The 13,396-nt window shown below is 39.5% G+C and overlaps 1 protein-coding gene across 4 annotated transcripts in view; it reads right to left on the bottom strand.

Moving 5' to 3' along the window:
* The window catches only part of git1 (G protein-coupled receptor kinase interacting ArfGAP 1), a 201,688-nt gene that overhangs the window by 41,088 nt on the left and 147,204 nt on the right, over positions 1-13,396 (bottom strand). For all 4 annotated transcript variants that reach the window (XM_078548010.1, XM_078548013.1, XM_078548012.1 and 1 more), the window contains exon 11: positions 4,424-4,521. In XM_078548010.1, coding sequence (XP_078404136.1) covers positions 4,424-4,521 — 98 coding nt within the window. The remainder of the gene's footprint in view (positions 1-4,423; positions 4,522-13,396) is intronic.

Raw genomic sequence — 13,396 nt, 5'->3', positions numbered from 1 at the left:
AGTGAACAACTTCACAATTTCCCACATTATACTCCATCTGCCAGATTTTTGCCCTCTCACTCAATTTATCTATACCCATCTGCAAGCTCATGCCTTCTTCACAACATACTTTCCTACCTATCATTGAGTCATCTGCAAATTCAGCTACCATGCCTTCTCTCCTTTTATCTAAGCCATTGATGTAAATTGTAAAATGGTGGGGCCCCAGCACAGACACCTGTGGGACTCCATTTGTCACATCCTGCCAATCAAAGTTTTGTTGAAGGGTCGTGTGGACCTGAAACATCGACTCTTTTCTTCTCCACCGATGCTGCCAGACCTGCTGAGTTTTTCCAGGTAATTCTGTTTTTATTTTGGATTTCCAGCATCCGCAGTAGTTTTTTGTTTTTAACCCATTTATGCATTCTGTTTTCTGCCAGCCAGCCAATCTTTTATCCATGCTAATATGTTACCCCTTATGCTATGAGCTTTTATTTTCCTTAATAACCTTTAATGTGGCACCTTATCAAATGTTTTCTGGAAATCCAAGTACAGTATGTCTACAGGCTCTATCCGCACATGTTACTCCTTCAAAGAACTTTAATAAATTGGTTAAACACGATTTTCCTTTCACAAAACTATGCTGACTCTTCCCAATTACCTTGAGCTTTTTTAAGTGCCCACCTATAACCTCTTTAATGATTGACTTGAATACTTTCCCCACAACTGGCATCAAGCTAACTGGCCTATTGTTTCCTATTTTCTGCCTCCCTCCCTTCTTGAATAGAGGGGTTATGTTTGCTACTTTCCAGTCTGATGGAATCTTTCCAGAATCTAGGGAATTTTGGAAAATTAACACCAACGCATCTACTAGCTCATTATCCGCCTCTTTTAAGACCGTAGGACGAAATCCATCTGGTCCCGGAGACTTGTCAGCCCGCAGCTCCATCAGTTTGCTCATGGCTACTTCTCTAGTGATTGTAATTTCACCAAGTTCCTCTCCTCCTGATTTGCAGCTATTACTGGAGTGTTTTTGGTATCCTCGATAGTGAAGACAGGAGCAAAATATTTGTTCATTTCATCTGCCATTTCCTTATTATTTACTATTAACTCCCCATTCTCACCGTCTGGAGGACCAACACCCACTTTAAATACCTGTGGAAATTCTTGCTATCTGTTTTTACATTTCTAGCTAGCTTCCTCTCATACTCTAATTTCTATCTCCTGGTTAAACTTTTAGTTATTCTTTATATTCTGACCAATCATCTGACCTGCCACTTGTCTTTCTGCAGTTATATGCTTTCCTTTACATTTGATGCTTGCCTTAACTTCTTTAGTTAACCACGGGTCCTCCCGTTAGAATTTTTCTTTTGGTAGGGATATACTTTGAGTATTCTGAAATATTCCCTTAAATGTCTGCCACTGTTTCTCTATTGATCTATCCCATAGCCTAGTATCTCAATTCACTTCAGCTAGCTCAGCTTTCATGCCCACATAGTTGCCCCTATTTAAGTTTAAAATACTAGTCTTAGGCCCACTCTTCTCCCTTTCAAACTGGATGTAAAATTCAATTATATTGTGGTCGCTGCTACCTACGGGTGCCTGTACTCGGAGGTCATTAATTAATCCTGTCAAATTACACCATACCAAATCTAATGTAATCTGCTCTCTGGTTGGTTCCAGAATGTGCTGCTCTAAGGAACTATCTTGAAAACATTCTATGAACTCCTCATCCAGGCTACTACTGCCTTTCCTATTTTTACAGTTTATATGTAGATTAAAGTCACCCATGATTATTGCCATCCCTTTATCACAAGCACCCAATATTTCTTCTTGTATACTTTTGTCCTACATTGTGGTTACTGTTAGGGGGCCTGTAGACCACTCTCCCACTAGTGACTTCTTTCTTTCCCCTACTATTCCTCATCTCCACCCAAACCAATCCTACATCCTGACCTCCTGAACCAAGGTCAAGGTCTAACTATTGCACAAATACCATCCTTGATTAACAAGTGCTACTCCTCCACCTTTAACTAGCTTCCTATTCTTCTTGAAGGTCATATACCCCTCAATATTCAGGGCCCAATCCTTGTCATCTTGCAGCCAGATCTCCGTAATGGCCATCAGATCATATTTATTTACTTCAATGTGCACTATCAATTTGTTTACTTTGTTATGAATGCTATGCGCATTCAGATACAGAGCCTTTAGTTTAGTCTTTTTATTACCTTTGTGGCATCTAGTCTTGATTCTTTGTGCATTCTTAGGTTTTTTTCTGTCCCTTCCTGCCATTCTCCGACCCTCATTTCCTATATTACTATTTTCCTCACTTACCTTGTCTCTACTCTTTGATATACCATACCTTTCCACATTTGATTCCTTGCCTCCACTATTTAGTTTAAAACCCTCTCTATTTCCCTAGTTATGTGGTTCACAAGAACACTGGTCTCAGCCCAGTTCAGGTGTAGACACCCAACGATACAGCCCCCATTTTCCCCAGTATAGGTGCCAGTGCCACACAAACCAGAACCCACTTCTCCCACACCAGTCTTTGAGCCACATATTCACCTCTCTAATTTTATGCACCCTATGCCAATTTGCATGCGGCTCAGGTAATAATCCCGAGATTATAACCTTTGAGGTTCTGCCTTTCAATGTAGTGCCAAGCTCCTCTTGCTCTCTGCACAGAACCTCTTTCCTACCTATGTCATTGGTCCTTACATGGACCACGACAACTGGATCCTCCCTCTCCAGCCCTGAGCAGATGTCCCAAGCCCTGGCACTGGGCAGGCAACACAGCCATCTGGACTCTCGCTCTTTGCTACAGGGAAGTGGATGGCTTTCTTTATGCTCTTTGCTAGGACATGCACCACATGCCAAAATTATAGTGTGGTTATCAAGATGGAGACACTTCATAGAATATTCTAAATTGAGATGACAACAGCCATGGTAGATAATAGATTTTACACCCTATCCACCTAACCACCCTACCTCCTAACCATAATCTTAGGAAATAAACTCTGGTATGAGAGTGAAATTTCCTCACTCACCCTTCCTCCCCAAATTCCCTCATTCCCCTCTCCCACAAAACAACAAAAATGTGTGTTAAACAGGATAGACATATGAGATACTTGTAGCATCAGAACAGCAATTAGACCCCATTTTTCAGTAGAGGATGACACAATACTGAGGGAGCTACTTTTGAGTCCTTTAACCTTCAACTTCTAGCTTCTATTGGAATTTAATTAGACTCAAATAGAACGCAAAAACACCTGTGCACACTTGTTGGATTTATCTTTCTTTGGACGATTAGGTCGCTCATATTTTACTGTTTTAAGCATTCCTGAGCCAAGCCTTTTTTTAATTATAAAAGGCTAATCAAGTTCAAACATCAGCACATTTCTGCAGCTATGTGTGAAATGAAGTGACAAGAGCCCAATGGCTTGAAGTTTTGTGGGAAAGATATGCAATCGATTCGAAGAATCAAAGGAAACTCTATTTTGCTGCAGTGTATCTGAAGCAGCACAAAGGTCAACATATTAATTTCTCACGGTCTACTTCCTGTTAAGAATTTAGCAGCAATACACTTAGGCAGAAATGCTGTCAGATACCAGACAACGGTGATATAACTTACAAAATAGGTTTATATAGAAAAAGCTCAAAGCTGGGTATCAAATCTGGAGAACAGCTAAAAATGACACCTCTACAGCATGAAATATTTTATATTCAAGTAAATAAATGAAGTGGAAAAACAAAACTAAGATTGAGATATATGTATATGCATCCCATTGTAATTGCTTTAATATTCAACTGAAACCTTAGGGACAATTTCTTTTGGTTATAAACAAGAACTGCATCTTAACGGTGGTTGTAGTCATTGATTGCCCATTAATACAGTGGACCTGTACAGTCACCATGTTGAGAAAACTTTCAGTACAGTACCATCTCACTTCCTCCTAGAAAGATGAATTTAGGCAAAGGCACTCAACCAAGTTTGGCGGCATCAAGATAAAATATAGTCTGAAGCAGCCTCATTAAGGAGAGCAAGCGGTCCAGTTTGCTATAACATGTAGCTTTGAGCTTGAGATTCTGAACACAGGAACATCCCTAATCTCAACTGTACTAACAGGAGGGCCGAGCAAACATTATCAAAATCTCAAGACCTCACTCTCACACACCTTCATTATGGCCAGTTTCACTGTAACAGTGTGCTGCAGGATGGGCAAAACTCAAAGAAACCACCCTATCAAATATTTGAAGACTTGAACAAGCTTCTCTTTTACCCAACATTCGTTTTTTTCCTGTTATGTTTAACATTTTATAATGTGTACAAAATATATACAATGTTTTTATATAAATAAAAAACTTTTACACACATACACTACCTCAGGCATGATAAACACAATCAAAAACATATTTAATAGACACTTGTATTTCAACATACCTGGTTCCTAGTTGCAGAATATTCTGGATTGACTGGAAGAAAGGGCACAGCACTGCGCTCAGTCACTAATGTGCTATGATTCTGGGTGGCCAGCCACACTGCAAATATAGCAAGATGATAGTATTAGTGAGCATGAAACTGTTCATTGAAAATAACATTTTACAAGTTCCTGTGACCAGTGTGTATTTTTTAAGCAAATAAGCTTGCCAGAGGAGTTGTTAACTGGCTAATTCATGCTTCTGCTGTCCTACACCAAGCTACTCTGAGCAATATGACCCAACTGTGGAGATCATTTCTATTTTAATATCTTAGATTAACCCTAAAACTTCGTGCTTTCCCTCCCCATTGAAGGGTGCTACCATGGAACAAGAGTGGTTTTTGGTCTAGTAAGGTGCAAACTAAAAAACCAAACTATCATAATTGCAAGCTAGCAATGCTAGTTTTGTCCTGAGCATAGTATGGGACTGTGCAAGTTATGGCTGTCTTAAATCAATAGGTTAATAAATGCAATTATCTAGAAGGACTCGAATACAGACTTATAGGGTTAAATTTACACACTGACGCATTTATGTAATTAGGCCTTCCAAAAACACTCAAGTGATTTGGTGGAAGGTAAAAATATATTTTTTTCTATAATTTACTGATTTACTATGAGAACCAATATAGAGTGTATTGTACATTGGAAGCCATGAGCCTAGCAATCCAGCCCATCTGTACTCAATTTCTTGCAAACACTTGGTACTTTGTGGTCAAACATTCAGATCCTCCAGCATTTTCAGCATCCTCTAGTGGTGAAAAACATACAATGCATCTCATCACTTTATTCCACATTTACTCTAACTGGGGCTTCCACAAAATATAATTTAGAAGATAGTGGACCATGAAATTACCAGCCTGGTAATTTGCCTTCCCTGCAGAGATTTAAAGCAGATGCTTAAAGCTGCCCATGCTGAAACTCCACTTTGTAGCAGAGCTATCAAAAGGTGGCAATAGCTTTAATTTTCTGTGTGTCTGTTCATAATTCACAATGTTATGTATCAGAAGTGTTAAAACCTCTTTCAATTTGACTTTTTACAAAAAGACTGAAACTTTATGACTCCCCCCCTTCCTCAATGACCCTGACCCAGGTTTCGCAGTTAGTGGCGAAGTGAGGTGCTGCCTTGAGACCTTAAAGAAAGCTGCCCACATGTATCTAACGATTTCTGTAGTGTGCATTTCACTTCTCCCAACATCAGTTTAAATTTGGCACCAAGTCATAGGGATCGCCAGACATCCGGCAACAGTGACTTCATCATTCAGGGTAAGCAGCCAATTACATTGATATATTCTCAGATGTTAAACCAGGAAGCAAAATGCACTGAATTTTTCATTCTTAATTTTTAAAAACACTTTGATGGGATGTGGGTGTCACTGGCGAGGCCAGCATTTGTTGTCCATCCCTAATTGGCCCTGACCCGAGTGGCCTACTACGCCATTTCAGAAGGCACTTAAGAGTCAACCAAATTGCTATGCTGTGGATCTTGAGCAACATGTAGGCCAGACCAGGTAAGGATGGCAGATTTCCTTCCCTAAAGGACATTAGTGAACCAGACGGGTTTTCACGACAATCAATGATAGTTTCATGGCACCACTTCGGATGCTAGCTTTCAATTCCAGATTTTTTTCATTAATTGAATTTAAATTCCACCAGCTGCTGTGATGGGATTTGAACCCGTGCCCCCAGTACATTAGCCTGAGCCTCTGGATTACTAGTCCAGTGACATTGCCAATGTGTCACTGTCTTTCCCTTAATTAAAATTTTTAAAGAGAGCAAAATAAATGATCCAGACATACACATGGGATTAAGGTAGGAGATGAAATGCACAAGTTTTTATAAAACAAGTTTTAAAATGGGGTTTTATTTAGTCACATTGGAAAAATTTGACATTCTGCCAATATAAACTTAGTTTTTCAGAGCAAGTGAAGTTGTTCAGTAGTAACGATTAACTGCGTACACCATTAAAAACCCAGTTACACCTCATTCAACAATATGCAACCTTTTCAATAGTTTATACAGTGAGACTAAGAGCACAAAAGGGAAAATTCTCATCAAGCAGTTCAGGGGTTTCTGCTAGACTGCAGTCAGGGTTTGTGGGGGGACATCAACAACACACCCTATGGTAAAGCGTAGAATCACCGACAGCAATTTCTGAATTTCATATTTAGCTGCATGTGTGGACTCCAGATGTTGCTGTTTCAGCTAGCACTGACAGTTTCATTGTCATTACTACAGCAAAATCCTGGTCCATGTCTGAATGCAAAACCTTGTTTATAAATAACTAAAAAGTTATGATGTGTTATAGGTGAAAAGCACAGTGAACCTTAAAATGACAAATGCAAAGGCATTGTGGATATTTGACATTCTTTCAGATGTATTCCTCTCAAATTTAGGTTCACATAGTGCCACTAGAGTAGAAACTTGGGATTTTGACCAGAAACACAATCTTACAAAACAGATGTTGTAATTTGGCTCATCGCGCCTGTGCTAGTTCTTGAAAAGAGTTATCCATTTAGAGACATTCCCTTCACTTTTAGAAATATTTATTTTCCAAATATTTGTCCATTTCCTCTTTCATGTTATGGGATGCCCTAACAAGGTATAAAAAATGTTTCTCCTAATCACTCCCTCAGTTTTTTGGCGATGAGTTTAAATTTATACACTCAAGTTACTAACTCAAGAGTACAGCTACATATTGCAATTGTGCTATGATTTAAAAAAAATAGGTGTACAATAGCCTCATCAAATAGGTGAATCCATATTTAAATATAAATGGTTCTATAATATGCATGTACACAAAAGTACAATAGCTAAATTGAATGTGAAAATGTACTTTGAGAACCTAAAAATCAAATGAGAGATTTATTAAGAATCCTGGTCTTATCTGCATTTTAGTAGGTTGTTCATTCAACCTGACTAGCTTGCTTGAATCAAAAGCATCAAAACAAGTTACACAGTTGAAAGCTTTAATATATTTTGCACATGAATCAGTTGCTGTCTCACCAGTTGAGTGCTGTCACTGGATTTAACACATTGCTAACACTACCATATAGGAGAAATAACCTGTAAGCTGATTTACTTCAATGCTTTTTTGCAACATGGCCCCATCATTTTGAATTTGTCTCATCAACAGGAATTTATCCTGGTGTTCTGCAGCTTAAAGTACTCAAAAGCTTAGATTTGGAAAATAGGTCCACCTGCGCTGTTCTGTTTCTCAAGTGTAAATATAAATGCCACAAAATGTCACAGGCCCATGATTACACTACGTTGATAGCCTAGAGAGTTCATGGAGTTCTAATAACTGAAAATACACAAACTATACCGATGTTTTAATAATTGCATCTGAATATTTATTCAGTGGCATTGACTGACCAGGTCCGAAACATTCCAGATTAGTACTTCATGATAAACTCAGTGTAACTGAAATGCAAGTGCACAAGTTAAAACTGCACTGCCACTCATCTACTTAATTCCTCCATTAGGCAAAGCTCTAGCTCTACATCCTAGTCATCGAATCCATAATTGATTCCAAGAATGATTATGGTCCTTTCAGTTTATAATGGGAACTTGTATGGAACTATATGATATAAAATATACATAGAAAGGCATGAAATTTAATTAATCCTATTTTTATTTAAAACTCCAGAATTCAGATAATCATTTTTGTCTGCATGCTTTGTCATTTTTTTATATATATATATATTCCTTTGTGGAAAGGGACAAAAAGTAACAATTTAAGCTATTAAATAATAAAGCTATTATTTTTGCAATTTTATGCATATAAAGTAACCATATTATTTCTTGCCAACAAATTGCTGGGTTTATAGCCACTTTGCATTTCACCATTACCTCTGCATAAAGTTAATAATGATAAATCTGCTTTAATCAAGTTTTGTTTGAACAGACAGTAATAAGGACGTGGGGAATGGTCTAATTTAGGGCAGACATGGTACCCAATACTTTGCAACAGTCAAATCATACATAGTGACGACGAGAAAAAAAGAGAGTCAAAAGCAATTCAGCTGGTGACAGTATCTTTCAGTATTAATTAAATTCTCACACATCAGGTTCAATCATCTCTCCCTAAACAGCCTTCTTGGGATGACATCACATTTACATGAAAAATATTTACAAAGGAGAAGACAGGCACTTTTTTAAAGAAACAATTTGATTTTTAAAAAATTAGAAATTATATTAACGGAACTAGTTATGGACCCTTTTCATGCTGCGTAATGAACACTGGGTATTCAATTTCAGAATTTGCTTTCTGCTACATTGCCAAATCAATGTTTTTAATTTTCATTAAAATCAGTGAAAGCCAAAAATAGAACCTTTATCAATGGTAGCTTTAAATACAACAAGTAGACAATAGATTACCGATCTACACACATTAATGGAAAGTCATCTTTATTCTGTTGTAAATTTGAAATTTCAAAAAGGCTTTGTGGGGTACATTAAGCTTAATAATGGAATGTATTAAAGCATTTACAGAAATGTCTTCTGGATATTCAATGGCTCACAAATGAGAGCATGGAACAGGTAATGGCTGTACTTAGTACTACAAATACTATATAATGTGCCAAACTAATGAACATTTTAATCACACACTAAAGTAGAAACAATTTTTAAAAATTTTTTAATCCATACAATATTCAATCACAGGATGATTAAGTGTGCAATTACACATTTTCATCTGCCATATTTTAGAATGAAATTCGCCTGCTTTTTAAGGAGGAAAATACTTTAAAAGTTACAGCATTGCAACAATCAAAACTTATGTATTTTCATTTTTAAATTCATTAAAATGTTTATATGGTAAGGGCCATGAGTGCTGGAAAATAGAAAAAACCTTGCACTTTTGTTCACAATCAGCATTAACCACTCCAAAACTAGCAATAATTCAGGTTCTATTGTCCCCTGCTCTAATCTGCCACAAAACCAATTTTTCAAGTCCACTCCCTCTTCTGCATCATTGTGAGGGTTTCGATTTCCCACAGCAACCATTCTCCTGGCCTGAGTGGGGCTGCCAATTTAGCCAAAACGTGGGTGATTTTGCACTACGTAGCTAAACTTACTAAGACTGCAGCTTGGTAGCACTTAGCAGGGCTTACATAGACAGCACAGACTTCTATTCCTTTAGTCTTGGCTGGATTTGAACCCAGATTGCAAGTATGCAAAACCACAGTACCTAACTTGCCTAAAAATTAAAATTAAAAAATGTTTTTTATTTCTGACAATATGCCCAATTACCATGAAGTGAATGAATAATGAGCCATATGCATGTCCTCCAATGACAACTGCAATAATCATGGGGTGACTTTAATCCACATGTAGATTGGGAGAAACAGATTGGCCAAGGTAGACTGGAAAATGTCTTCATAGTGTGCTTTTGGGATAATTACTTAAAGCAGAACATTCTAGGGCTAGAGAGCAAGGTGTCCTAAAAAAAAACAGGAAATGCTGGAAAAATTCAGCAGGTCTGGTAGCATCTGTGGAGAGAGAGTTAGCATTTCGAGTCCGTCTGACTCTTCTTCAGAACACGAAATGTTAACTCTGCTTCTCTCTCCACAGATGCTGCTGGAACTGCTGGGTTTTCCCAACATTTTGTGTTTTTATTTCGGATTTCCAACATCCGCAGTATTTTGCTTTTATCATAGCTGGGTATCCTAGACTTGGTAATATGCAATGAGACAGGATTAATCAATAACCTCATGGTAAAGGAGCCACTAAGTGACAGCGATCACAAGATGATAGAATTTCATCTTCAGTTTGAAAGTAAGAAGTGTGGGTCTATGACTAGTGTTTTAAACAAATAAAGGTAACTATGAGGGTATGAAGGGCAGAGCTGGCAAAGGTGAACTGGGAAACTAGGTTAAAAGGTAGGACAGTAGACTCGCAGCGGCAGGCTTTTAAGGAGCTTTTTAAATCATTCTCAAAGATTTATCCCAGTGAGAAAGAAAGGCTCTTTGAGAAGGGTGTATCATCCAGGGCTAAATAAGGAAGCCAAGGATAGCATTAAATCGAAAGAAACACTGTACAAATCTGCTAATAAGTGGTAGGTCAGAGGATTGGACAGACTTCAAGAACTGAAGAATGGCTAAAATGGTAATAAAGAGGCAGAAAGCAGAGCATAAGTGAAAGCTAGCTTGCAATCTAAAAACAGATAGTAAGAGTTTCTAGAAGTATTTGAAGAGGAAAAGAGAACTAAAGCTTGCGTTGGTCCTCCAGAGAGAGTGTCTAGGGAACTGATAATGGAAAACAAAGAAATGGCAGAGGTATTGAACAGGTATTGTGTGTCTGTCTTCACGGTAGAAGACTTCAAAAATTTCCCAAAGGTCATTGAAAATCAAGAGATGATAGTGAATCATAGAGTCATAGAGGTCTACAGCACAGAAAAAGGCCCTTCGGTCCATCAAGTCTGCACCGGTCAAACAAGTACCTAGCTATTCTAATCCCATTTTCCAGAACTAGGCCCATAGCCTTGTATGCCATGGCATTGCAAGTGCACATCCAAATACTTCTTAAATGTTATGGGGGTTTCTGCCTCTACCACCCTTTCAGTCAGTGAGTTCCAGATTCCCACCACCCTCTGGGTGAAAAAATTCTTCCTCACATCCCCTCTAAACCTCCTGCCCCTTAACTTACATCTATGCCCCCTGGTTATTGATCCCCCCCAGCCAAGGGGAAAAGTTTCTTCCTGTCTACCCTACCTATGCCCCTCATAATTTTATACACCTCAATCATGTCCCCCCTCAATCTCCTCTGCTCCAAGGAAAATAACCCTAGTCTATCCAATCTCTCCTCATAATTCTCCAGCCCAGGCAACATCCTGGTAAATCTCCTCTGCATGTTCTCTAGTGCAATCACATCCTTCCTATAATGCGGATTCCAGAACTACATGCAATACTCTAGCTGTGGCATTTTATACAGTTCCAGCACGATCACCTTGCTCTTATATTCTATGCCTCAGCTAATAAAGGCAAGTATCCCATGTGCCTTCTTAACCACTTTATCTACCTGTCCCGCTACCCTAAGCGACCAGTGGACGTGCATACCAAGGTCCCTCTGATCCTCGGTACTTCCCAGGGTCCTACCATTCATCGTGTATTCCCGTGCCTTGTTTGTCCTGCCCAAGTGCATCACCTCACACTTATCCGGATTAAATTCCATTTGCCACTGATCAGCCCATTTGACCAGCCCGTCTATATCCTCCTGTAATCTAAGGCTATCCTCCTCACTATTTACCACACCACCAATTTTCTTGTCATCCACAAAATTACTGATCAACCCTCCTACATTCAAGTCTAAATTGTTTATATATGCCACAAACAGCAAGGGACCCAACACCGATCCCTGTGGAACCCCACTGGACACAGGCATCCAGTCACAAAAACACCCCTCGACCATCACCCTCTGCTTCCTGCCACTCAGCCAATTCTGGATCCAAATTGCCTTGGATCCCATTGGCTCTTACCTTTGTTAACAGTCTCCCTTGCGTGACCTTATCAAAAGCCTTGCTGAAGTCCAAATAGACTACGTCAAATGCACTGCCCTCATCTACACACCTGGTCACCTCTTCGAAAAATTCAATCAAATTGGTCAGACATGACCTCCCCTTAACAAAACCATGCTGACTATCCTTGATTAATCCCTGCCTCTCCAAGTGTAGATTAATATTGTCCCTCAGAATTGCTTCCAATAGTTTCTCCGCCACTGAGGTTAGTCTGACTCGCCTGTACTTCCCTGGTTTATCCCTTCCTCCTTTCTTGAATAACAGCGCCACATTGGCTGTCCTCCAGTCCTCTGGCACCTCTCCTGTGGCCAGAGAGGTATTGAAAATTATTGCCAGCGGCCCTGCTATCTCCTCCCTTGCCTCACAACAGTCTGGGATACATTTCATCCAGGCCTGGAGATTTATCTACTTCTAAGCCTGCCAGACCACTTAGAACCTCCTTCCTTTCTATGCTAATTTCTTTAATTATATCACAGTTCTTCTGCCTGATTTCCATACTCACGTCGTCCCTCTCCCTTGTGAACACTGACAAAGTACTCATTTAGAACCCTATCTACGTCTTCCGGCTCCACGCACAAATTACCACTATGGTCCTTAATGGGGCCCTACTCTTTCTCTAGTTATCCTCTTACTCTTAATGTACTTGTAAAATAACTTTGGATTTTCCTTTATTTTACCTGCCAATGCTTTATCATGCCCCCTTTTTGCTCTCCTAATTTCAAGAACAAAGAAAGGTACAGCACAGGAACAGTCCCTTCCGTCCTCCAAGCCTGCGCCGATCATATTGCCCGTCAACTAAAACATTTTGCACTTCTGGGGTCCGTAGGTCTCTATTCCCATCCTATTCATGTATTTGTCAAGCTGCCTCTTAAACACCATTATTGTACCTGCTTCCACCACCTCCTCTGGCAGCGAATTCCAGACACTCACTACCCTGTGCATAAAAAACTTGCCCCACACATCTCCTCTAAAGTTTTCTCCTCTCACCTTAAATCTATGTCCCTTAGTAATTGACTCTTCCACCCTGGGGAAAAAGCTGACTATCTACTCTGTCCATGCCACTCATAATTTTGTAAACTTCTATCAAGTCGCCCCTCAATCTCCGTCGCTCTAGTGAGAACAATCCGAGCTTCTCCAACCTCTCTTCATAGCTAATAACCTCCGGACCAGGCAGCATCCTGGTAAACCTCCTCTGCGCCCTCTCCAACGCCTCCATATCCTTCTGGTAATGTGGCGATCAGAATTGCACGCAATATTCCAAGTGTGGCCTAACCAAGGTTCTATACAGCTGCAGCATGACTTCCCAGCTTTTATACTCAATACCCCTGCCGATGAAGGCAAGCATGCCATATGCCTTCTTGACTACCTTATCCACCTGCGTTGCCACTTTCAGTGACCTGTGGACCTGTACACCCAGATCCCT

This window comes from Cetorhinus maximus, chromosome 9 (genome assembly GCF_964194155.1).
Source record: "Cetorhinus maximus chromosome 9, sCetMax3.hap1.1, whole genome shotgun sequence".
NCBI lineage: Eukaryota > Metazoa > Chordata > Chondrichthyes > Lamniformes > Cetorhinidae > Cetorhinus > Cetorhinus maximus.
Note: the sequence above shows the minus strand (reverse complement) of the source record. Positions and strands in the feature narration are given on the sequence as shown.